The sequence below is a fragment of the Miniopterus natalensis genome, chromosome 19 (assembly GCF_054644295.1).
Source record: "Miniopterus natalensis isolate mMinNat1 chromosome 19, mMinNat1.hap1, whole genome shotgun sequence".
In the NCBI taxonomy this organism is placed as follows: domain Eukaryota; kingdom Metazoa; phylum Chordata; class Mammalia; order Chiroptera; family Miniopteridae; genus Miniopterus; species Miniopterus natalensis.
In genome coordinates, this window is record NC_142099.1 from 34,082,654 (window position 1) to 34,109,456 (window position 26,803).

General features: G+C 39.6%; 1 protein-coding gene across 1 annotated transcript; it reads left to right on the plus strand.

Annotated features, from left to right (window-relative positions):
* Nucleotides 1–16,333: 16,333 nt before the first annotated feature.
* On the plus strand, nt 16,334–17,320 carry LOC107541571 (olfactory receptor 10J1-like). Its single transcript, XM_016218686.2, is given in 1 exon segment — nt 16,334–17,320. A coding segment is annotated over 1 exon segment (987 nt).
* The last annotated feature ends 9,483 nt before the right edge of the window (nt 17,321–26,803 follow it).

Consider the following 26,803-nt stretch of genomic DNA (forward strand, 5'->3'; position numbering starts at 1 on the left):
AGAGAGAGAGAGAGAGAAACATCAGTGATGAGAGTCATTGATCAGCTGCTTTCTGCATGTCCCCTGCTGGGCATGGAGCCTGAAACCCGGGCATGGGCCCTGATCAGGAATCACATGGCATCTAGTATGTGAAAGATGTTAAATAAATATATTTTCCCCTCCTTTATTAAAACTGTTATTTATTAGTACTGGCCACGTGGCTCAGTTGGTTGGAGCATCGTCTGGTGAACCAAAAGGTTTCAGGTTTGACTCCAGTCAGGGCACATGCTTAGGCTCCAGGTTCCACCTGCCCCCTGTTGGGGCACATACAGGAGGCAATGGATCAATATTTCTCTCTCACATCAATGTTCCTCTCTCCCCCTTTCTCTCTAAAAAGCAGTAAAAACATCCTCAGCTGAATATTTTAAAAAGTTAAAAAACTTTTTAACAAATTAAAAAACCCACAAACTATTTATTAAAGACTCTTAAGATAAATATGCATTTATTTCAACAGTGTTGAGGCAATTGGCAACCTACATAGGATGTTTTATTTGATAAGCAGTATCTTATGCCAGCATAATTTATGTAAACAACCATTAACATTTCTATCCTCAAATTCTGACCTCTTATTGGTTCTCAGAAACCTTGATCTATATTTCACTTTGTAGCAATGTGGAAATGAAACACAACTGACCATGTATAGACTGTGGGGACTATCAACTGTGAGGTGTCCAGAGCAAAAGGCTTTTGACAGGAACTTTTGTGATTTGGGACAGGCTGGCAGAGGAAGGATCAGTTCAAAGGGTATCTGGGGCCTGTGTGCCCTTCTCCAAAATTGAGAAGCAGAAAGAAGGGCCAGTCTCCTGGCTTTCCCTCCTTGATGTACTTCAATTAGGCAATGCTCATTAAAAATCCAAATTGAAATTGGACGTAAAAGAATGAAAGAGCAGAACAGCTGTATACTCATGGAGTATGGGTGCCTCATAAATACCCATCTCTCCCTGAGGACTGGGAACCAGGCAACGTTTCTTATCTACTTGGCTCCTCCCACCGACTTTATGTGGTTAAAGAATGACAAAGCTAAAGTGCAAAGAGGTTAAGTGACTTGTCCAAGGACACGCAGCTGCTGAGTGAAAGTTAGTATCTGACCTGGGCAGTCTGGCTCAGGACCATGTCTGCATGATGCACAGGGGTGGGCAAGAGTGGCGGGCTTATGGCTGCGAGTGACGTTCTTTTGTGTCAGTAAAGCTATTGTAATAATCATAACCTGCATGTCTTTCCATACAAATGCTGTAAACCTCCTTTTGCCCACCACAGATTCCCATATTCATACAATCTACGCATTGCGCTTGAGTTCACGTGTGTTCATAGTCCCCAGACAAAAATTCCTTGGATTCCCAGGGATCCATAACCCACAAGTAGAAAATCGTCGATCCAGTTCAATCTTCTGCTCTACAATTCTTTTTTCTGTATTTTAGGAGGTGACTTTTCAATCCACAGCCATGGAGCGCTGTTGGCACTACTGGCATATTAGTTATATAAATTTCACAGATGTGCCTAAAAATAAAAGAGAAGAGAGAGACATTCTTGTCATTTCACTCTAGATTCTTAGGTCCAGGAGGACATCAGCTCCTTCCACCACCTTGAACAGGGTCTGCTCAGGAAAGAGCATTCTCATTATCTGGTGAATTTTCACAATAAAGTCAGTGGCTTTAACAATTTGTTATTTCTTGTCTTGACCTGAATGGTTACCTGCTTTGGGTGGATCTAAAAGAAATACATGAAAGCTCCAGAGGCTCCCAAAGCAAATGCAACGCCAACGGAGACAGAGGTTGTGCAAACTACAACCTCGGGTGTGGGCAGAGATTCTTCATCCAGGAAAAGTAAAATGAGACTTCAGGAAACAGTCCCAAGGATGACTCCTTTCCTTTCATTCTTAGAGACTAACTTCTTTCTAACATGGAAGAGAAAATCAGTGAAATTTTTCACAGAAAGAACAATTTAATGGAGAGTAGCTGCATTTTTGAAAAATAGGCTATTCCTCAAATTCAAAGGCTGTCACCTTTGGGTTTTACAAATTGAGGTAGCTAGAGCTAATATCCTGCAGGCTGTTTATAGGCAAGTGCTGCCAGATATCCAGTTAAAGGACGCCAGTGGAAGTCCAGAGGTCAAAGGTCCTGGGTCAAGTCCTGGTCATATTCTGAGTGCACAAAAAAATGCTATAGGTGGGGAAAAGCTTCCTAACTAGTGTTATAATTCTTGGGTGTCCCTAAAACCATAAAATACAGAGAGAATTATTGAATAGATCTCCTAAAATTCTTTAGGGCTTGCGCACTGGCTGAGCCTAACCCACGGTGTCTTGTAGTGTACACTGTGCGCATCTGGAACGTCAAGTTGCCTGCCTTTAAGATGTGTAACCAGCCCCTCACTTTCCGGATGAGACAGCTTTGTGGCCTCTTGTAGTTAGGGAGCAGTCTGACCCAGAGGTGTGCTCAAGCGAATTGGCCATGACCTTCACCTTATAAACACTATGTTCCATCCAAGAAACCCAAAGGGCCTTGACTTGCCTTCTTGCCTTCAAACAGACAGTTAAGTGAGCTGATCTTGCCTTCAGAATTCTCGGGGTGCATGGTGGTGTCAAAACCGTTTTCTTTAAATGCCAGACTATGTATTAAATTTAATAGATTAAATAAATAAAAATAAATTATTATCCATGCATATTTTAAAGAGATTAAGTGAAAGACCGATTAAGAGTCCAGGCTCTGCCCTGGCCAGTGTGGCTCAGTTGTTGGAGCGTGGACCATACACCAGAAGGTGGCAGGTTTGATTCCTGGTCAGGGCACATACCCAGTTTGCCGGTTCAATCTTCTCTCTCTCTCTCTCTTCCCCTCTCTCTAAAATCAATAAAAAATTATAGAAAAGAACCCGAGCTCGGCACAGGCTGTGGAGTGTGATTCCCAGGTCAGACCACTCACTGGCTGCATGGCCCCCGGGAAGTTACTCAGTCTCTGTGCCTCAGCCTCCTCTCTGGCGACAGTGATAGTGCAACAGGGCCGGGGACCTGGCCCTTGGTGGGTCCGCCTAGGGCCAGCTGGTCGCGTGTGGGTTCTTGACTTCCTGAAGAACAAATTTCACAGCACGGGTGCAGGGGACTCTGCGGGAATGCTTATTAAATCTGGGGAAACTAAAACAAGGACGGGCGCAGCACAGGAGCAGCAATAGGGGGACTAGGCGGGCTGCCTTAGGTCTCTGGGAGGGCAGATAAGAGGGGCCTTGGGGACAGGTTCAAGGGTGAGCCTGGGAGGAGCTCCCTGGTTGCAAGTTTCACTGGCCCCTTAGAATTGAGGAGATGCGGCCTGTGGGGGAGACACGGAGGAGAAGAGGGGAGGGGACTGGCGGGGGTGCCCCCCAGAGGGAGAGCACTGGTGGGGCCCTTTGTCCTGAAGCTTTTATCTCTGGAGGGTTTCAGCAGAATATGCGTCAGCTTCCTAGGTGTGCTCCTTCAGGGTCACGGTCTCCACTGATTGCTCAGTGTCAGGGCAGGGAGTCCTCAGTCATTGCAGCTGGTCCTGGTGTCACCCACCTGGGTTTGCTGCTTTTCTGGGCCTGGAGCTGAAATACAGCTGAGGCCTAGATGTTATCTCTAGGGGACCTTCTGTATCTGCTGTCAGTTGCTCTGCCAGTGTGTTCCGCTGTCTACCTCAGTGTCCCTGTTCCACGTGTCCTGGCTTACCGGCCTGTCTCAGTGTTCTCTGTTGTCGTGAACAGATAGTTAGTGCTTTATATGTTAGGTATTACTGTTATTACGATTCTTTTACAAGGAGCCTTTGGGTTTGAAAATAGAAAAGAAAGAGACCACTTCCCCAACTTCCTGGTCAATCCACAGGAAAAACAAAACAAAACAAAAAACAAAACAGGAAAGGCCACTGGTGGATCCAGAAGGCAGAACTGTCCCCAGAGGACTCAGCCAGGATCACCCAGGAGCAGCTGTGTCAGTGGGCACATCCTACCTCACACACGCAGGGCTGCAGAGCGTTTGGAGACTTTGTTCTGTGGGGGTCCGGGATCATCCCCAGGGGTGGTTGTGAACAGAGAAACCCCAGTCTTGCAGTCAAGGGAAATGTACTGCAGGCCGGGTTTATTTTATGCTCTCTTACAGAATTACACAGTTAAAAAATGAAAACAACCTTCTCTTAAAGGCATTCCTTTAGGCTGTTAGCTGGTAGGAAGAAGAGGTCTTAGCCCAGACAAGGACATTTGCATTTTAATAGGTAAGTTTTGAAGCCCTAATTCCTTAGGACCTGGCTGGATGGCACTGTGACCACTGTGTTTTTGGAGGTGAGGGCGGGTAGGAGTGGGGGCTGGGAAATGAGGGCTGGCAGGCGGCTGTCTGAGCCTCTCAGATCATGCTCCCTGTGTGGTTGCCTGCAGAGGACCAGGAGGAAATGTGAGTGCGTGTGGGTGTTGGGCTGGGCTGGGGTGGCGATGGGTAGTGCTTGTTGCTTGTCTCAGGCACGGGTATGCAGGATTCATTTTCAGCATTTAGTAGGCAGCAGACTGTCATGCAATGCCCAGGATGGCCTTGCACATTAAAACATGTTCAGCCGGTTCTTTTACAATTATTTGAGCCTTTAAGCCTTAAACCTGACTGGTTGACAAATAAATGCAAAGTATTTTATTTTTTTTACTTTTTCATATATACTGGATTTTACAGGAAAGAAACTGTCATGTATACTGAGGGAAGATTATTCTTTGCTTTTCCTGGAAAAACGTCATTAAGTTGTTCACTATTTCAGAAAATTTGATTGCCAACAGCTACACTGTTCAGATTTGTGTCACTAATGCCTCACCCTCATCTCAGGCTCTATTTGTAATCACCATATCCAGCACAAATATATGTTCTTATTTTAAAGTTATTTTATTTTATTTCTTCTTTATATTAAAATTGGGAATTATATTGATTTTAAAGTTAAAAATGTGTGTAGATAGGAGGGTTCCTGAAACTTAAATTTAAAATGTGTGTAGGTGTCTGGTTTCAGGTCCTGAAACTCCCACAACGTTAGGGACCTTCCTTAAAAAAACTGAATAGAAAATTATGAATACAGTGTTAGGTGTTAGAATGACTACTTATTTAGAACAAGAAAATAAATCACAACAAATTATAAAATACAAAAGCTGAAAAATAGCATAAACATCATAAAACCCAGAGAAACTGGGAAAACAACCATGTGCTGCTAGGCGCTTGGCTGTCATATTTTCTTCTCCACATCTTTGCTACCTCCTCTCCACCAGATAGTGTAACAATAATTTTATAGAGAAAGTAGGAATAGAATTCATTCTTCCCTCTAGCATCAGTTATCAGCATTTATTTTCTATTATCAATAGTTGACATGAATAAAAATGCAATTCTTATAAGATATTCTCCCTGTTTGTAGTATTACTAGAGGTTTGCCTTATAAACGGGAATTCTCGTAAATTTTATATTGTCTCTTTCTGATCAAAAGAGGCAAAAGCATCATGGAGTGTTTATAATTTTGTATTCTGCATAACTGAATATATTCCCGATAGGAGGGAGCTTCAGTTTTCACTAGACACCAAAGAATCACGTTGTCTGCTTACAGTTTCACACATGCTTGGAAAATAATTTTGACAAAATTGCCTTCTGACTCCAGATATTACGACCCTGGTTTTCCTCTACTGCCTGCAGATTTCCAGTGTCAAGTGCTGGAGCTCAGGGTCACGCTGCGGCCCGACCTCAGGTCCTGCACCTTTGCTTCCTGAAGCCAGGAAAGTGGGCTCTTTGGTAGGATTTTTCTGGAAGCCATTTCTACCCCAGAATAGCTTGGGGTACCTGGAAGTGACAAGGAACCACATACGTCTGTTACACTAAACTAGAACCAAGCTTCGTGGGCTTAAGTTCTCTTAGCTGGGCCCCAAAGGACTCCTGCAGCTGTTAGCACGCTGCCAATAGGGACAAGTGTGCCGGGGAAGGCCGAGGGGGAAGAAAGTCGTCTTGTCCAAATGTTTTGTAAGTTTTACAAAAACGTGACCTCTTCCAGGGTTTTGGAGGTGGCTACGGGTGAAGTGTCCTGAAGCTTAACTTTCGTTAGTCACATAATCTGTGGATTTCTTATCAGGATCACAAAGAAAATGTTACAAAATGTATGTCAAGAAACGGAGCCTGATTGGGTTGAAAACCACAGGTTTACAGTTTAAAGAAGAGGAAAGGTCCAGAAGAAGGTTAAACAGAGGCCTTAAAGATAGGAAGCTCCCAATGGATTTTTCTTTTCCTGGAAAACAAGCCAGATTATCACTGAGTTTCAAGAAAACAACTGAATATTAAGTGTCTGATCAAAATTAAAATGTGTGTTGTAAACATTGGACTGAATACTGGAAATAGATGCAGTGTCAGAAATTCAGGACATTTTGGTAGCCATTCCTATAGGCCAGTGTTCCTCATCACCAGAGATGTGCACAGTTTTTAATGAGAAAATATGTACATTTTTATTGGTGGTAATCTACAAAATTAATGTAAATATATTATAACTCATTCAGATGACCATTTCATAACGAGAAATTGCCACTTGATTTCAGTGCCTACATTAGCATGTATTGTTTACAATTTACAACTGCAACCAGTGACCATCAAATTAAGTCTTGTTGCACCTAAAATCATGGGTTAAAAATAGAGAAAAGTGGAGAGAAGACTGAACCAGCAGGAGGCCCACCACAAAAACCTCACGGACAGAGAACAGCTCTGTGATTAGCAGAGGGAAGGGGAGGGGAGGTAGGAGAGGCCAGAGGGGGATAAGCAGTGATGGAAGGAGACTGACTTGGGCGGGCACCAAGCACGTCCACTGGCACCATTTTCCCGAAGAGCTCAGATGGAGTGAGCATTTTTTAGCAATAAAGTATTTTTTAATTAAAGCGTGTACATTGCTTTTTATACATAGTTCTTTACACACTATTAGACTACAGTATAATTTAAACATAACTTTTACATGCACTGGGAAACCAAAACCTTATGTTGCTTTATTGCTGTAGTTGTTTTATTGCAGTGGTCCAGAACCGAACTTGAAATATCTCCGAGGTCTGCCTGTACAGGTGTAAATTATAAGTTTCCTTTTGTTTGCTTGCTTTATGTTTTGGCTGAAAATTTAAAACTGAGAAAAGGTTGAGAAACCAAGTGCTCTTAAGGACCATATAATCCAATGTGAGAAGAAATACAGTAAAAATATGAATAAGTAAATAGACAAAACATATCAAGTAGTAAAGAGGCAGAGAATTAAATCAGAGTGATGTGATTAAGTGAGAGGGTGGTTAACTCAGATATTTAGGTTAATCACATATTAAAATGATAACAGTGCAGTCGAATCTCTCAACAACCTCAAGTTCACTAAATGATCAGATTAAACGATACTCAGCCTGTCTCTGCAGGACAGATTGACAGTCGCACACTATTTGCTAAATGCCCGCCCCTGGGGAGCTTCTCTGTAGGAGAAATAGCAGGAGGCAGTGGTGCCACAGAATCGAGGCCGAAGGGAGTTTCTGGACAGAGGGCAAATAACAACATCAGTTACCAGGTGGGAGAAAACGCGGAACAGCCTCAGGAATTTGGTAATGAGAAAAATTTTGGTGTAGTGCCCGTCTTCCAGGGTCTGTATCAGCCACGGAACCCTGACATCCTGGTGGTAAGCTCCCTAAAGGGACCAGTCTCTGAGGCATTACTCATAAGACAACTCAAAATGCTCATCCTTTTTAATGATAAACATACCAGACCAGTCTTTTCCATGTGGTTTTTGCTTCCTGATGGATATAAATAATTTAGTACTATATTAAAATGCATGTCAGGAGGTTATTTACTGTTCACATATTACTCATTTCTTACCCCATCGAAACATAAATCACGATAAATGAATATTGCATCTTTTCCTGTCTTCTTCCTGGTCACATACTAGACGTGTGTCTCAGTCATTGCTCTTTACCTGGTGCTTAGCACAATGCAGCACATGTTTAGAGTTCTAATAAATAATTAAGGGATATAAATAAGCAATTAACTCATTGATTTTTCACTCATGATGTAGCAACCTAATAAATCATCCTTCCCTTCCTTAGAGACAATTTTCTTTTAAAAAAATTATCTCTTGAAGAGCACTGGAGACATGCTAGACAACTATCTCTACTGTTCATTTATTATTAGAACTTTTGATTTTGTCTTTGTATTTGTACTCAGGAAAATGATCACCAAAAAACATACTCTTCAATTAATTCCTACGGTAATTAGCATCATAGACTATTTTCTTTTATGACTAATGGCCTACCTGCTCTATTGAGATATGAAAAATAGGGAAAAGATATGGTCTTCTGATCTTTTTTGTACTATTCTAACTACAGGATATTAACTATGAATTTAATTAACTGGAAATAAAATATAATAAAGACAACAAATGAAAAGGAAGATGAAATTCCTTGTGCTTTCCAGTTCTGGTTTATAGCTCTCCTTCACCGCAGTCACATGGCTGAAGAGAGAGTCTCCTTTAGCGTACTTGTCACAGTCTCTTTGTGAACAAACCTTCTAGTCTTTTCAGAAACCACAGGCACTGTGCTTCGCTATGGCACATCCAGAGCTATGTACTTGGCTGCATGGATTATTTTGATATGTGTTACTCAGAATTTGTGGCCAGAATAAAAGTGGGGAAAACCTGCAGATTTTTAAAATTGTGCTTCACTCTTTTTTGCTCAGGACAGCATCATTTACCCCTTATTTCTAGAGCTTTTATTATTTCTGCTTAGAGAATCGCTTCAGTTTTCAGGCATCACTCCCACCCAAACCTATATTTCTACCATCTTATATCTCTGCTAATTATAAAACACAGGCTTGCTGGCTTATGCCTATTTGTAGTCATGTATCATTGACAAGTCAGAAGTAAATAGGTTTTTTCTCACTGTACTAGTGTAATGAAGTGTGTACTAGATAGAGGACCCAGGTTTGAATCCCTACTCTATTTATTCTACCTTGCACTCTTGCCCTAATTGATGAAAAACCTTCTATACAAAAAAATTGAAGAACCCATCGAATAAATGTAGAAGAAATGACATGATTAGCAAAACACTGCTTGCAACCCTTAATAAAAAATAATTCAGAAAAAGTCATCAAACGATGAAGTAATAAAAGATTGATGCGGTATTTGAATAGAGCATCAGGCTGTAGCAAAATGAAACACTGATCAATTTAGCATTGCTTAGAGTGGGCTAATCAAACAATATGTGCCTCTTGATGAGTGTTGCCAGAAAAAATACAGAATGCCTAGTTAAAAATGAATTTCAGATAACCAATAATTTTTAGTATAAATATGTACTATGCAATAGTTGGGATATACTTATCCTGAAAAATTATTTACTGATTTTTTAAAATTCAAATTTAACTGGGTATTCTGTATTTTATTTGTTAAATCTGACAACCCTGCAAAATTTTATATAGTAATATTGTACAATATAGCTTATAGAATATATAGTTGAATATAGTTAACAAAATTTAATAAATCAAACTTGCATCTAATTAAGCCTTTAGAACTAACTTCCAGTCTACACTAAATACAGCATATGAAGAACAAATTAAATGATACAATGAGTAAATAGATATGCAGAAGGTGAGACTTTGATGTGGTTTTAAACCCGATGTAAAAAAAGGGAGGGGAGTAGTAGTGGAAAAACCATGCTCAAACGAGGATGACTTCTTCCCCCAGGGGATATTTGACAATCTTTAAAGATATTTTTTCTTGTCTCCAATTTAGTGGGGGCAGGGGGAAGATGCTTCTGACATCAAGTGAATAGAAGCCACAGATGCTACCAAACATCTTATAACACACAGGACGACCTCCTTTTCTCACCCCTCTCCCTGCCTCCACACGCACAAGAAGGAATTTAAGTGCTGGCGAGGGTGAGGGGACAGGGCACCCAGCACACTGCTGGTGGGCATGCAGACTGGGGCGGCCACTATGGAAAACAGTGTGGAGTCGCCTCAAAAGTTAAAAATGGACCTGCCTTTTGAGCCAGTGATCCCGGTTCTAGAAATACATTCTAAGAAGCCAGAAACACCTACCAGAAAGAATATATGCAGCCTATGTTCATAGCAGCATTGTTTACAGTAGCTAAAATCTGGAAGCAGCCCAGTGCCCATCAGCAGACGAGTGGATCAAAAGCTGTGGCACATCCACACCTGGGATACTACGCAGCTGTGAAGAAGGATGTCTTACTCTTTGACACAGCATGGAGGACCTGGGGATTATTATACTAAGTGAAATAAGCCAGCCAGGGAAAGACAAATATTACATGATAGCACTTATGTGTGGAATCTAAAGAAGAAAATAAACTGACCAACAAAATAGCTCCAGAGATGTGAAAGCATGGAACAGACTGATGATTCTTAGAGGGAAATGGCGGGGTGCGGGGAGAGATTAACCAAAGAACTTTATGCATATATGCATGAACCATGGACTTGGGCAATAGTGCTGTGAAGGTCTGGGCAAGGGGTGGGAGTGGGAGGGAAGAGGTCAATGGGGGGGGAGGGGACATCTGTAATAGTTCCAATAATAAAGATAAATTTAAAAATAAAAAATAACAAAGTTAACAACAACAAAAATTGTCAATAGTGCCCCTTTTGAGAAACCTGGTCTAGGCTAAAAGAGGGTTTAAAGATTTAACAACCACATGCAATGAGCGGTGCCTGTTTGGATCTTTAAACATAGTGTAATATAGAGGAATCCTATGACCAAAAAGGCAAGGCAGCTATTTTAAAATAATACAGTAGAAAATTGTTTATTGATATAAAAAAGGTTCAGCATACATTGTTAGGGGAAAAAAGAAACTGGGCCTAAAGAAGTTTGTATAGAATGATCTCAGATTGTTGGAAAGGACAAAAGGATACAAAATAATTATCATCTTACTTTCGCCAGGAGCCCAAGTGCATGTGTGTGTAAACAGATACACAAAGGACGGCATGGAGCAGAGACTTGAAACGATTCAGCAAAATGTTAATAGTGTCGCTATTTCTAAGTTGGAGATCATAAGTAACTTACGTTGTCTTATTTTTCCTTTCCTGTGTTTTCTAAACTGAACATATAGTACGTTTGAATGAAAGGGAAAAGAGGATTATTTAGAGAGGCCTTGGTGTGAAGGTCGCGGTGGCCACCTCCTTCCACAGGGCATGGCCCGCGTGGCTCCTCCAGCGTCTCCCTTGGGTGCAGAGGCCTTGCCAGCTGTGCTGAGCCAGAGCTGAGCCCGATGGCCCGACGCCCTCCTGCTGTCCCATTGTCCCTCCAGCCAGCCTGTGAATGAGCCGAAGGGAGCCTGAGGCACAGGTCTGCCAGCACCGTCTGCTGTCACCAAGAATGGACATGGCTCCCTAACTGGGGGCGCTAGGCCGACGCCCACATCCCGCAGACTTAAGGAAAACTGGCTGTAGGCTGAAGCTGGGCCGGAGACGCTCTCGCCCTGTCACCTTTGCTTGCCCCCATCTCTTTTTTCAGTGCTCGCCTGGAGGTATGTTTGTTGATTTGAGAGAGAGAAGCGTGGATGAGAGGAGGGAAACCTCCATCAGTTGCCTCCCGTGTGCGGCCTGAGCAGGAAGGGAGCCGGGAGCCCTTCAGGGAGGCTCCAGCCAACTGAGCCCCAGCCAGGGCGCCCCCATCCGATTTGAGCAAGATTCAGGAAGGTGGTTTCTCTCCAGTCCTAAAAAGTCTAAAAGTTGGGGTTTTCTCTGAGTAAGCTTATTAAGTATTCCTAGAGTTTTACTTGATTCAAACTCAGTGCAGTGTTCGTTTCTGAAGCCCCAATAATCCCCAAGAGAGAGCACATGACGGCCTCTCCCTCACCTGCTCCCCAAGTTCCTAATGAAACCTTAGAGACAAGCCCTGGGTTCTTGCATGGTTGCCTCTTAGTAGCCTGGAGGGATTTTCAAAGGGGTGTTCCCAGAAGGCTGGAGGCAAAGGGATTTTCTCCTCTTGGGGAAAATAAATCTCCAGAGCTCCTGAACTCTGGCGTTTAAGAGACTGCATTTTTCCTGGGCCGCTTCCCCAGAAAAAGGAACCAGTGCCCCCGTCTCAGGCGTGCAGCAAGAATTTGAAGTTCCCTCCGATACTAGAAGAGCTGAATTTTCCCTGCTGTCTGGGTTTTGCTCCCACAACAAAGTGTTTTCATGGGCTTCCTCTGAATAGATTCAGCCCCTTCAGTTCCTTTTAAAGATCACTGTCTGGAAAGTGACTCCTCCTTCCTATTGCCAAGGTCAGAAGCAGTGAGTTGCTTTGGCAGAACTAACTGAAAGGGGATGCCATGTCGGTTTTCCAAAATCTTATTATTTTCCCTCTATGGTTTTCAGTATCTGCTCAGTTGTATTGATTCTCATGCCCATTGATATTATATTTCTTCATGCTCATCTCGCTGTGGTAATGGATTCAAGGACATGAATTTAGCAGACATGATCATAATCTTCAAATATTTTAAATACTGTCTGGCTGAAAAGGAAATAGAAGGCAGGGTACTGTGCGGAGGTGCAAAGTGGCAGGGAGACATATTGAGTCAATGTAAAGTAATATTTTCTGAGAATTAAGGCCATTCAAAAATAGAATTAATGGCGGTATATCTTTATGGATCTATAAATGGAATATTAGGTACCATTGAAAATAAAGTGTGGGAGAGATTTATAGTACTGTTATAGAAAGTATTCAAGAAATAATAGTAACTGAGAGAAGCTACTTGTGAATTTTTATGTTCCATGTAATTTCATTTGTGTAAAATTGAAATGATATGGACATACAATATGCATAATTGTACATAGAAAATATCTGGACAGAAATAAATAAATTTCAAAAACAAACATGAATTATGTTTACTTCTGGACTAAAGAATGCAAAATGCAGCAGGAAAAAACTAACTTTTCTATTTATACTCTACAGATGGCTTTTCCCCTTAAGCATTTTTATAACATAAAAAGCCTTGTTTTATTTTTTTAAGTAAACTTAGCATCTTAAAAAACAAAAAAAAAAAAAAAAAAAAAGAAGGGATGCTCACTTGTAAGATAATGAATTTCCAATCATTGAAAGCAGTGAAGCAGAATTTGGTGAACTGTCCGTGAGGAATGCTGGGCTTTTTAAATTACATTCTAACTAAGTTTCTATGATTCTGTTATATTTAAAGAAGTTAAAGCTACGAAGCATGTGAGTTTTCCCACTTGTTTCCAACTGGAAAGATTTGACTAATGAAATGGATAAGATTAACCCCTTGCCCAGGATCGGTAGTCAGGTGTAAGCAGAAAATGATTTCTCCAGAAGGTAATAATCTTTCCTTTTGAGCCTGGAGAGAGAGTTTAGGCTAAAGATCCAGGGCCCAGGGAAACAGAAAGTGGTGTGAGCGCTGCTTGCCCTGGAGACGCGGCTGTGCAGGTGGCGGCTGTAACGCTGTTCCAGTGTCGCGATCACACTGCGCCTGGTGTTATGGCATCAGGCCTTTGCCGCTTGATGAGCGGTTGTTTTCCGAGGGGCGAGGAGACAGGAGACGCAACTAACGCACAAGCACAATTCAGGTGTTTCTCCTCTCGAGCCCAGGGTCGTTTCTCCATTCCTCTTGGTGTGGGTAGGATTGGTTTTCCACTTACATCCGCTCTGAGTTTTATTTTGTTCCAGAATCGGTCGTGAATCACAGTAAAACGGGAATGCTTAAGGACTAGCTTGTTCCCACATCCCTGAGGAAAATTAACATATACATATTTTCTCTGTAGTTTGAAATATTTTGTTTTGTTGTTCTTAAAAATCTTTAGTAAGGAAATTTCAAAATCTGTCATCATCCAACTACTTACATCTCACTGCAGTAATGCTCAGCATTGGCCCTGTGGTTATTTAAAATTTTAATATTTTTTCACCATGGATTTTTGCATTGATTGATTTTTAAAAAATGTTTTATTAAAATTGTATTCACCTTGATTATTGAGTGTTTCTGGTGCTTCTAAAATTTGCACCCAAGATGAGCGCCTCCCTTGCCACCCTCTACTTCCAGCACAGTTCAGAAAGTTTTTCTTTTTACCAACTACAATCTTTCTTTAAAAATGCAAGTTAATTTCTTCTGGATGTGGTCCTTCGGTGCTCAAATTTCTATAAAATGCCTGTTGTGTCAACTTTCTCTCTCAAAAGTAAATTAACCCCCCACTTTCACTCTTTCTCCCCAGTCATATCTGCAAGCTCATTGCAGAGCTCCCTTTTGCAGCAGAATTATAGGATTTGGCTTTGTGGTTAGAAGATAATAATTAAGAAGAAGATCTGTATTATACAGAGGTCATAAAGAGAAAGATAATTTAAGATTCTCCATTTAGTGCCCAGAAAAAAGTTATTTTTAGCATTTTGGTATATTTCTTTCCAGTCCTTTTTTAGCGGCTGTGCCACCGAATGCATTGCCTTCATTTATTCCTTCCTTCTTTTCTGTTCCCTGTTTTATTTTAACAAAATTATGGTCTATCTATGTATCCTTGTATTTACCTATGTATCTATGTGACTATGTATGTGCGTATGCCGCAGAGTTCCCATCAAATGAAAATGCTATAATTTATTTAATCATTCCTTTTTAAATTTACATTGTTTTTGGTCTTTATTATTATAAATAATATTATAAAGCCCTCTTACACATGCAACCTGATATATATCTCTATTTTGTTAAAATAAATAATTGGAAGTGAAAATATTAAGCCAAGGAGAATGGGCATGTGCTATAATTAATATTCTAATATTTTATCTACTTAACTAGATAGTCCTAAAAATTTTTCAATTTTCCTAATGTTTTTCAATTTTTCCAGTTTTTCCCCAATGAAATCTCATTCCCAGAGTAAGGAAAATATTACTTCTTATTAGTAAAAACAAACAAACAAAAAAATACCCTTTTTTCTTATCTGTTTTGTGAACATGATGCTACAAGTCACACTGGCCTTAGACTTAAAAAATTGGATCTATGACTTTTTAATTTTGGACAAGTCACCTAATCCTAGATGTGTTAGGCTTCCCATCTGCAAGATGAAGATAATAATTACCCAATATATGGGATTGTTATGCTGTTAAACAACATGTGTAAAAACTCTTTATAAACTAAAAAGTGCAATAAAGGACTATTATTTTTGTTGCTGTTACCACTATTATTAATTTTTAAAAATGAGAACTTTGTGATCCCCAATTACTCCTCAAACAGAGAATCGGAGAATTGTGCAAACTGGTGTCCCCAAAGATACCCAGTTTATCATTCCGAAGAAATTTGAAAAGAGAGTTCAGAGTAGAATCGTGAGTCAGACTACCTGTGAAAATTCACATGCGGGCACGAGCTGGCGAACACAGAGAAATACACACACTTTCCACGAACTGGCTACAGAGCAGCACTAGCCTTTGCAAAGGGCTTGGACTGATAGGTGGCATTTCGTTTTGAGAAGACTTTCTGAGCAAGAGGACACTTGAGTTAAGTTTTGAATAAGAAAAGAAACATGATTCATGAAAAAACAATGGAAGAGATTAAGCAAAAAACCAAAAGCCTCATAGACACAGACAACAGCATGGTAATTACCAGAGTAAAAGGGGGTCGGAGGGAGGTCAAGGGGTAAAGGGCAGATACACGGAGATGGAAGGAGACTGACTGGGGTGGTGAGCACACAACACATATACAGAAGACATACTATAGAATTGTACCCCTGAAACCTATATAATTTTATTAAGCAATGTTGCCCCAATAAATTCAGTGAAAACTTTTTTAAAAATGGAGAGGGCAGTCATGTTTGAAGCTAATGAATGATTTGTGAAAATGGTTTATGAAAGACGCAGACAAATGGAACAGGGAGAAAGCAAACACTTGTCCTTGGCAACTTAGAAAGGAAGATGTTTAAGATTGAAATTGTGCTTTAAATAAAGTAGAATAGATTGGCAAATTTGTGTTAGGTAAACAAAACTCTGAAACTGTAGTCCAGAAGAAAATTCTTTTAAAATTTCACTACGCATTTCCTATTTCTTTAGCCTCAGTTTTTTCCTAACACCTGTGTTCTAACTCATCAGGAAATAGTTTCTAAACTTGCCCCAGTTATCCTTCCTTCTATCTTATCCCATCCCTGTTATAATTCTTTACTGTTCTACATAAATCTGCACACATGGAATTATTTCGTGATTGTTTTTTCCCATCTTTACCTATAAGGAAACAGTAGTCTCCATTTACCTGGCACCCATCAGGAGCAGATTCTTATCATCTCCTTCTCCTGGAATTCTCCTGGTCAAAGCATTGAGCACTGACGTATTCCGACTGATTGGCCTGCCTCCAGCCTTAGATGTGGAATTTAGCAATGAGGAAAGAGAACCAGACAGTGGTGAGTGAATTTTTTTTCCAGGGTTTCTCCAGCTTTCATGAACACAAGCTTACTCTGTTTGTAATATTTCTTTCCTTGTACATTTTAACCCTGGCTGGCAATGTCATCATCGTGACAATTATCAGCACTGATCGTCACCTTCACACCCCCATGTACTTCTTTCTCAGTATGCTTTCAATTTCAGAAACTATGTACACATTGGTCATTGTACCACAAATGCTCTCCAGCCTCATGCGACAAAGCCAGACCATCTCCTTGGCTGGCTGTGCCACCCAGATGTTCTTTTTTATCACTTTGGCCATCAACAACTGCTTCCTACTCACGGCAATGGGGTATGACCGCTACGTCGCCATCTGCAAACCCTTGAGGTACACGGTCATCATGAACAAGAAGATGTGTGCCCAGCTGGCAGGGGGGGGCTGCAGCATTGGGCTGCTTGTGGCCATAATTCAGATTTCCTCTGTGTTCAGGCTGCCCTTTTGCGATAAAGAGGTGGCCCATTATTTCTGTGACATCCGCCCAGTTATGAAGCTCTCCTGTGCTGACACCAGTCTACATGATATAATTACTTTTATCATCAGCTCACTTGTGATTGTGCTGCCCATGGGTTTGGTCTTCATCTCTTACATCCTTATCATCTCCACCATCCTCAAGATTGCCTCGACTAAGGGCCAAAGGAAGGCGTTTGCAACTTGCGCCTCTCACCTCACTGTGGTCATTGTCCACTATGGCTGTGCCTCCATCGCCTACCTCAAGCCCAAGTCAGACAGCACCAAAGGTCAGGATCAGCTGATCTCAGTGACCTACACAATTTTTACTCCTCTCCTTAATCCTGTGGTTTATACTCTGAGAAACAAAGAGGTCAAGGATGCCCTTCACCGTGCTATCAGCAAAAAACCTCTTGTCTAGCATCTTAGGCAGCTTGACATAAAGCCTAACATATTCGGGATTTTTGCAATCTGAAAAAAAATTTGACCTTTTTAAATTTTTTTGCATGTATCTGTCCAATTTTCCCATCACCATTTGTTGAAGAGACTGTCTTTACGCCAATGTATATTCTTCCCACCTTCATCATACATTAATTGACCATGTAAGCATGTGTGTTTTTCTGGGCTCTCTATTCTGTTCCATTGATTGATGTGTCTGTTTTTATGCCAGTACCATGCTGTTTTGATTACTGTGGCCTTGGTGTGTAATTTGAGACCAGGTAGCATCATACCTCCAACTTGGTTCTTCTTTCTGAAGATTGCTGTAGCTAGTCAGGGTCTTTTGTGGTTCCATATAAATTTTAGGATTATTTGTTCTAGTTCTGTGAGAAATGCCATTGGTATTTTGATAGAGATTGCATTGAATCTATAGATTGCTTTGGGTTGTATGGACATCTTAATGATGTTAAAATGGACATGGTATATGCTTCTATTCACTAGTATCTTCTTTGATTTTTTTTTTTTCAATGTCTCATCATATTCTGAATACAGGTCTTTTGCTTTCTTGCTTAGATGTACTCCTAGGTAATTTTTTGGTGCAATTGGAAAAGGGATTTTTTTTCTTAATTTCTCTTTTTCATAGTTTGTTATTGGTGTATAAAAATGCAAGTGATTACTGAATATTAATTTTGTATTCTGCTAGGCCATTTTCTTACACCATTACAAGAATAAACTCAAAATGGGTTAAGGTCTTAAATGTATGACCCCAAACTTTAAAACTCCTAGAAGAAAACAGTAACCTTTCTGGCATAGCTCTCAGTAATATTTTGGGGGGTATATATCTCCTCAGGCAAGGGAAACAAAAGAAACAATAAACACATGAGGCTACATCAAACTAAAAAGTTTTTGAACGGCAAAACAAACCATCAACAAAATGAGAAGACAACCTACTGAATGGGAGAAAATATTTGCCAGTGATACACCTGATGGGATTAATATCCAAAATACATGAAGAACTCATATGACATAACAACAGTAAATAAATAAATAAGTAAATAAATAAATAAATAGTAAAAACCAATCCAATTTAAAAATGGGCAGAGGGCCTGAATAGACACTTCTCCAAAGAGAACATACAGATGGCCAATAAATATATGACAAAATGCTCAACATCAATAATCATCAGAGAGATGCAAATTAAAACCACAATGGGACATCACCTCACACCTGTCAGAATGGCAACCATCAATAAATCAACAAAGAAGTATTGGTGAGGATGTGCGGAAAGGGAACCCTTGTGTACTCTTGGTGGGTTCACAAATGTTGCAGCCACCATGGAAAACAGTTTGGAGGTTCCTTGAAAATGAAAAATAGAACTACCTTATAACCCAGCAATTCCATTTCTGGGTATTTATCTGAAGAAATCCAAAACACTACTTCAAAAAGGTGTATGCAGGCCTATGTTCATTGAGGCATTATTTACAGTAGCCAAAGTGTAGAAGCAACCCAAGTGCCCATCAATAGAGGAATGGATAACGAAGTGGTACATATATAAAATGGAATATTACTTGGCCATAAAAAATTAAATCTTACTATTTGCAACAACATGGATGGATCTAGAGGGTATCATACTAAGTAAAATAAGACAGAGAGAGACAAATACCATATGATTTACCTTATATGTGGGATCAAAAAACAAAAGAGAAATTCTTAGACACAGAGACGAAACTAATGGTTGCCAGATGGGAGGAGGGTTGGAGAGTTGGGTGAAAAAGTGAAGGGATTAAAAGTACAAATTGGTAATTACAAAATAATCACTGGGATATAAAGTATAGTATAGAGAATATAGTCAGTAATATTGTAATAACTATGTATGGTGTCAGGCGGGTGTTAACCTTATCAGAGCGAATCACTTCATGAGTTATATAAATGTCTAACCACTATGCTGTACACCGAAAACTAATATAATATTGAATGTAAACTGTAACTGAGAAAAAAAAAATTTTAATAGATCGTCTACCAATATGAGAGTTGCAAAATTTGGTTGTAAGCCTGTGTTAAAGAATCAAGTTTCCCTGACTTGAACTTTGTTTTTATCATCACTCTCCTAAATCTTCTATTAATCTCATAAATTACCAATTTTGTCGAAGCTCATATTAGAGCTTTTTCCTTGGTGAGTTTTGTCTCCAAGTTGACCTGTTAGTAAGTAATGTGTCACATTCAGCCCCTGAATTTCGCTGCAGTTAGATATGCTTTCTGTGGAGTAATGTGTATGCTCTTCTGCATTCACAAGTGTAGAGATGTCTGAAGATATTTTTGAGATTAAATTTATGAATTCCCCCTCACAACCAGCTCTGGCTGTCTCACATTTGAAAATTAGCCCATGATTTTCAGTTTTTCCTGTGTGGAACTTGAGCTGATCCCCTTGTCTTGCCTTTCAGCTCTTTCTTTCTACACGAATGGAACTCATTTTCTGTGAACAGTTGGGTGCCTAGTTTAAACTCACAGTTTAAAACACTTGTCTTAATAAGTCTGAGAATCTCCCAATTCCTATAGTTTTTGCCTTCTAAAGGGGAAAATTATACTGATTGTGAAAAATGTTTAAGATTTGAGGATTATTTGGCCTTGAGTAAAATGAGGCAGAACTTGCCAAATGACTGCCAGTTCAAAGCGGCTGATGTTAAAAAAAATACTACTAATAATCTGTATCTGTCCCCAATCATCCTTTTCCTGCTTAAAGACAGTCCAAACTTGTGTCAAAAGATGCATTGAAAGTGCATGTCAAACAAAGGACTTGGGAATCCCTGATGGTAGAAAGACCAATAAGGGAAATATTCATGTTTACAGAGCATTACCTTGAAAGAAAAGATTTGCTTCCATAGAGCAGCTATCTCCAAGGAAGCAACCTGAGAGCGAGTGTGCAGAGGACCTTTAGGAAGCTTTGTCTTTATCTGGGTTCCCTGAGAACATTTCTGAATCTTGTCTTGATAGAATCAAGGCAAACACTCATACAACTCTACTTTTGATAAAATCCCATTTGAGATTCTGTCTTTGGGTAGCCTACTCACTATAGTAACCTTCCCCTAAAAGCCTTTCCCAACAGGCATGTTATTTTTATAGATTGATGAATTTTTGCATGAAGAACCCTATATTACCTCCCACCCCTGTACATGGCTTTATAAGATTGGCACCCATACAGAAAGCAGTGTGTTCCCCTGAGTTCCTACAGTTTGATGCTGTAGAAAAGTATGGTGTGATTCACCCAAAGTAATGTTTGCAACAATACAGAATGAATATTAAAGAACTACCTAGTTATTTTTTGTTTGTTTAAATTTATCTTTATTGTTAAAAGTGTTTCAAATGTCCCCCCTTTTTTTCTAATGACCCCCTCCACCCTGCTCTTGTCCCCTTCCCAGGCTTTCACCAAACTATTATCTGTCCATGGGTTATGCATATATGCATATAAGCTCTTTGGTTAATCTCTTCCCGCCCCACCTCTCTCTATCCTTTGAGATTCTTCAGTCTATTCCATGTTTCCATTCTTCTGTTTCTATTTTATTCATCAGTTTATTGTGATCATTAGATCCTTCTTTTTTACAACTGCATACTATTCCACTATGTAAATATACCACAGCTTTTTTATCCCCTCATCTACTGATGGGCACTTGGGCTGTTTCCAGATCTTAGGTATTGTAAATTGCACTGCTATGAACAAAGAGGTGCATATGTTCTTTCTGATTGATATTTCTGCTTTCTTAGGATATATTCCTAGAAGTGGGATCACTGGGTCAAATGGCAGTTCCATTTTTAATTTTTTGAGGAAACTCCACACTGTTTTCCATAGTGGCTGCACCACACTGCATTTCTACCAGCAGTGTAGTAGGGTTGCCTTTTCTTTACATCGTCGCCAGCACTTGTAGTTTGTTGATTTGTTGATGGCAGCTATTCTGGCAGGTGTGAGATGATACCTCATTGTGGTTTTAATTTGCATCTCTCTGATGATTCATGACTTTGAGCATTTTTTTTATATGTCTCAGCCATCTGTATTGCTTTTTGGAGAAGTGTCTATTCAGGTCTTTTACCCATTTTTAAATTGGATTATTTATCTTTTTGTTAAGTTGTATGAGTTCTTTATATATTTTGGATATTAACCCCTTATCAGATGTACCCTTGGCTAATATTCTCCCATACAGTGGGCTCTCTTTTCATTTTGTTGATAGTCTCTTTTGCTGTGCAGAAGCTTTTTATTTTTATGTAGTCCTTTTTGTTTATTTTTTCCTTTGTTCCTCTTGCCCTAGAAGATGTGTCGGCAAACATATTGCTGTGAGAGATGTCTGAGATTATGCTGCCTATGATTTTTTATAGGATTTTTATGGTTTCACAACTTACATTTAAGTTTTTTACCCGTTTTGAGTTTATTCTTGTGTATGGTGTACGTTGGTGGTCTAGTTTCTTTTTTTTTGCATATGCCTGTCCAATTTTCCAGCACCATTTATTGAAGAGGCTGTTTTTACTCCACTGTATGCTCTTGCCTCCTTTGTCAAATATTAATTAAGCATAATGGCGTGGGTCAATTTCTGGGTTCTCTGTTTTGTTTCCTTGATCTATATTCCTGTTCTTGGGCCAGTACCAGGCTGTTTTGATTACAGTGGCTTTGTAGTATAATTTGATATCTGGTATTGTGACCCCTTCTACTATGTCCTTTTTCAAGATTGTTGTGGCTACTTGGGGTCTCTTTGGTTCCATATAAATTTTTGGAGTATTTGTTCTATATCTATAAAAAAATGCCATTAATATTTTGAGAGGGATTGCATTGAATTTATAGATTGCTTTGGATAGTATGGACATTTTAATGACATTAATTCTTCCAATCCATGAACATGGTATATTCTTCCACTTATTTATATCTTCCTCTATTTCTTATTTCAGTGTCCTGTAGTTTTCCAAATACAGGTTTTTTACCTCCTTGGTTTATTCCAAAGTATCTTATTTTTGTTGCTGTTGTTGCAATGGTAAATGGGATTTTTTTTTTTTTTAGTTTCTCTTTCTGAGAGTTCATTATTGGTGTATAAAAATGCCATCAATTTCTGAATGTTAATTTGTATCCTGCTACTTTGCTGAATTCATTTATTAAATCTAGTAATCTTTTGGTGGCATCTTTAGGGCTTTCTATGTACCATATGATGTCATCTGCAAATAATGACAGTTTTACTTCCTCCTTTCCAATTTGGATGCCATTTATTTTTTCTTCTTGTCTGATGGCTGTGGCTAGGACTTCCAGGACTATGTTGAATAAGAGTGGTGAAAGTGGACAACCCTGTCTTGTTCCTGTTCTTAAGGGAAATGCTTTTAGTTTTTATGTTGGCTGTAGGTTTATCATATGTGGCCTTTATTATGTTGAGGTAAGATTCCTCTATTCCCACTTTGCTGATAGTTTTTATCTAAAATGGGTAATGGATTTTGTGGGATGATTTTTTTCTGCATCTATTGATATGATCACATGATTTTTATCTTTCATTTTCTTTATGTGATGCATCATATTTATTGATTTGCAAATATTGTATCCCTGGAAAAAAACCCACTTGGTCATGGTGAATAATCTTTTTTAATATATTGCTGGATCTGATTTGCTAATATTTTGTTGAGGATTTTGGCATCTATGTGCCTCAAGAATATTGGCTTGTGATTTTCTTTCTTTGTAGTGTCCTTATCTGGTTTTGGAATTAGGATAATGCTGGCCTCATAAGAAGAGCTTGGAAGTCTCCCTTTCTCATGAATTTTTTGGATTAGTTTGAGGAGTATAGGTGTTAATTCTTCAATAAATGATTGATAAGACTCTCCCATGAAGCGCTCTGGTCCAGGACTTTTGTTTGCTGAGAGCTTTTTGATTACTGCTTCAATTTCATCAGTTGTTATCTGTCTGTTCAGAGTTTCTGCTTCTTTCTGATTGAGTTTTTGCAGATTGTATGTTTCTAGGAATTTGCTCATTTTGTCCACATTGTCCAGCTTCATGGCATGTAGTTGTTCATAATATTTTCTTATACTCCTCTGTATTTCTGTGGTGTCAATTGTTACTTCACCTCTTTTGCTTCTGATTTTACTTATTTGGGTTTTCTCTCTCTTTGTTTCTTGATGGAGTCTGGCTAAATGTTCACCAATCTTTTTTATCTTTTCACAGAACCAGCTGTTGATTTCATTGATTTTTTGTATTTATTTTTTTTAGTTTCTATGTCATTTATTTCCACTCTGATCTTAATTATTTCTCTCCTTCTACTTTCTCTGGAATTTTCTTTCTAATTCTTTCAGTTGTAGGGTTAGATAGTTTATTAGAAATTTTTCTTGTTTCTTGAGGTACGCCCGTAGTATTATGACTTCCCCCTCAAGACTTTGTTGTTGTATGTTCATTTTCGTGTGTTTCCAGGAAGTTTTTAATTTCTTCCTTGATGTCATTGATAACCCATTCATTGTTTAATAACATATTATTTAGCCTCCATGTGTTTGAATGTTTTTGAGTATTTTTACTGTAGTTGACTTCTAATTTCATGCCCTTGTGATCTGAGATGCTTGATATAATTTCAATCTTCTTGAACTTATAGAGACTGGTTTTGTCTCCTAACATGTGGTCTATCTTTGAGCATGACTCATGTGCACTTGAGAGGAATGTATATTCTGCAGCATTGGGGTGAAATTGTTCTGTAAATGTCAATTAAATACATCTGATGTGGTATGTCATTTAGGATCAATATTTCCTTGTTGATTTTTTGTATGGAAGATCTATTCAGTGAAGTCAGTAGGGTGTTGAATTCCCTACTATTACTGTATTGCTGTTGATGTCCCCCTAAAAGTCCTCCAGAAGTTTTTTTAAATATATTTAGGTGCTCGTATAGAGGGTGGACATATGTTTACCGGGGTTATGTCTTCTTGTTGGATTGATCCTTTTAGTATTATCTAGTGACCTTCTTTGTCTCTTGCTATGGCCTTTGCTTTGAAGTCCATTTTGTCAGATGTAAGTATGGCTATCCCTGCTTTTTTTTCATTTCCATTTGCATAATTTTTTTTTCCATCCCTTCATTTTCATCTTGTGTGAGTCTTTTGTTCTTAGGTAGGCCTCTTGTAGGCAGCATATATATGGGTCATGTTTTCTTATCCATCTAGCTACCTTATGTCTTTTGATTGGAACATTTTACATTTAAGGTTATTATTGATAGGTACTTATTTATTGCCATTTTAATTCTTTATGCCTACATTTTTCTCTCTCTCTATTATTACAATAGTCCCTTCTTATTACAGTAGTCTTTTGTAGGTTCTCTTTTTGTCTTTAATTTTTGAATTTTAATTATGATGTGTCTGGGCATGGACCTCTTTGGGTTCTTCTTACTTGGAACTCTCTGTGCTTCCTGAACTTATGTGACTTTTCGCTTTACCATGTTAGGGAAGTATTCTGCCATTATTTATTGAAAGAGGTTCTTTATCCTTTGCTCACTTTCTTCTCCTTCTGTATATCCTATGATGTGTATATTGTTACATTTCACGTTGTCCCACAGCTCCCTTAAACTGTCCTCCTGTTTTTTAATTTTTTTTCTTTTTGGTTCTCTGAGAGAGTGATTTTTTTCTACCCTGTCTTCTAATCCGCCATTTCTACCCTTTGCTTCCTCCAATCTTCTGTTTATTTCTTCCAGTGTGTGTTTATTTCTACAGTGTCATTCTTCATTTCTGACTCATTGTTTTTCACTGTTTCTATATATTTTTTCATGCTGTTGAGCATCCTTACAATCATTTATCTGAATTTTATATCTGATTAAATTGCTTATCTTCATTTAATATTGCTCTTCTTCTGGAGACTTCTCTGTTCTTTAATTTGGGGCCTGTTTCTTTGTCTTCCCATTTTGGTTTTCTATCTGGGTTTGCTTTTACATAATAGGTAGATATGCTACAACTTCTAGTGTTTTCCAAGGGTCTCTGGTGCAGACCAATGTCAAACACTGGTTGTGGCCCTGAGTACCCTCTTTGGAGCTACCAGCAATCCACAGGTTGTGGCTCAAGATGTGTACCAAGGTCTTTTTTCCCTAGCACCAGGTCCAGAAGCAGATCAGGCAAAGACTCAAAGCACCTAGAGATTTGCCTCTGCCTAAAAGCTGATTGTTATTTTCAGGCACTTAAGGAGCCTCAGGCTGTAGACCACAGAAGGCGGCAAACTCCGAAGGATGGGGCAAAAGGTGTTTCAGTGGTGGAGCAATTGTTTTCCCCCCCAGGCTCACCCTGCCTGGATGGTAAAAGTCTGCCTGAGAAAGATGTCCTCTGCAGTATGGCAGAATGCCTCAGCACAGGGATCCAGGCAGCTGTCCTCTGAGCTCTACCCTCAGAGCCATTAACCCTGGATTCTCCTCACGTATCTCTAATCCACTCTGCCCTCCCTCTTCTGGAGCCCAAGGTGAGTGGCTGCACATGAAAATTTGTGCATTGGCCCTTTATGAGGGTGCCTGCATTTCCAGCCCTCTCGTCCTGTTGGACAAAAACCTTGCTGCTTTTCACAATCAGATGTTATTGGGCACCTTTCCCAGTTCTGGTGCTCTGGGCTGAGGAGCCCAGCTTGGGGTTTGAACTCCAGACTTCTTAGTGGGAACCCACCCTCCCCAACTGATATATCCCACCATAACTTCAGCTGCTGCCTTTGGGAGCCTGGCCAGCCATCTCATGCCTCCATAATTTCTACCCATCTCAATGTGGCCTCCTTTTTACATCCCTGGTTATAAGGGTTCTCTCCAGCTACTCTTTAGTTGCTTATTCAGGATGATTTTTCTGTATTTTAGTTTTAATTCCAATTTGGTCCTGGTAGAATGTCAGTGTGGCTTCCATTTAATCTGTCACCATCTTGGAATCCCCTTGTTTTGTTTTCCATATAGTTTACACCATCTTAACAGAACCAGAAAAAAAAATTATATAATGTATTTACTTTCAAAGAGATGTGAGTGATTACCTGAAGAGAATTAGGCTTAAGCACACACCTTGGGCTTAGTCTCCACAGAGCCATTATCTTTCTAAGTCAAAGCCTACCAGGAGGTCACCACTGTAACATGAGGCACACACATCTGCTTTAGGGAGAGCACCGGACCCCACAAGGACACATCCCATATCTCCCCAATAAGGGATAGTTTTGTATCAAAATGACCCCCACATGAAGCCTGCTTTTGTCTCAGCATAATCTTTGCCTGTACCCCCACAGAGTACCCCTTTCTCACATCCTTCCTCTCCATGAGACTTCCATCTATCCTGAAACAGACTGCCAGCTTACATAGACATGGATTGGGGCATAAAGAGTGAGAGTGGGGGAAAGGCCTCAAAAGTGACCATAGCATTACCAATGTTCAGTGTGTACTCTCATACTTTGTTGACAAAGAAAAGCAGCTCATTGTCTTTAGACTTGGTGCTCTAGGGAAGGGGCTGTGAGGGCAGATGAGGTCTGTGAAGGCATTCAGGCATTGCATGAAGTTCTTCAGAGGGTTTTTCATCCTGGGGATCA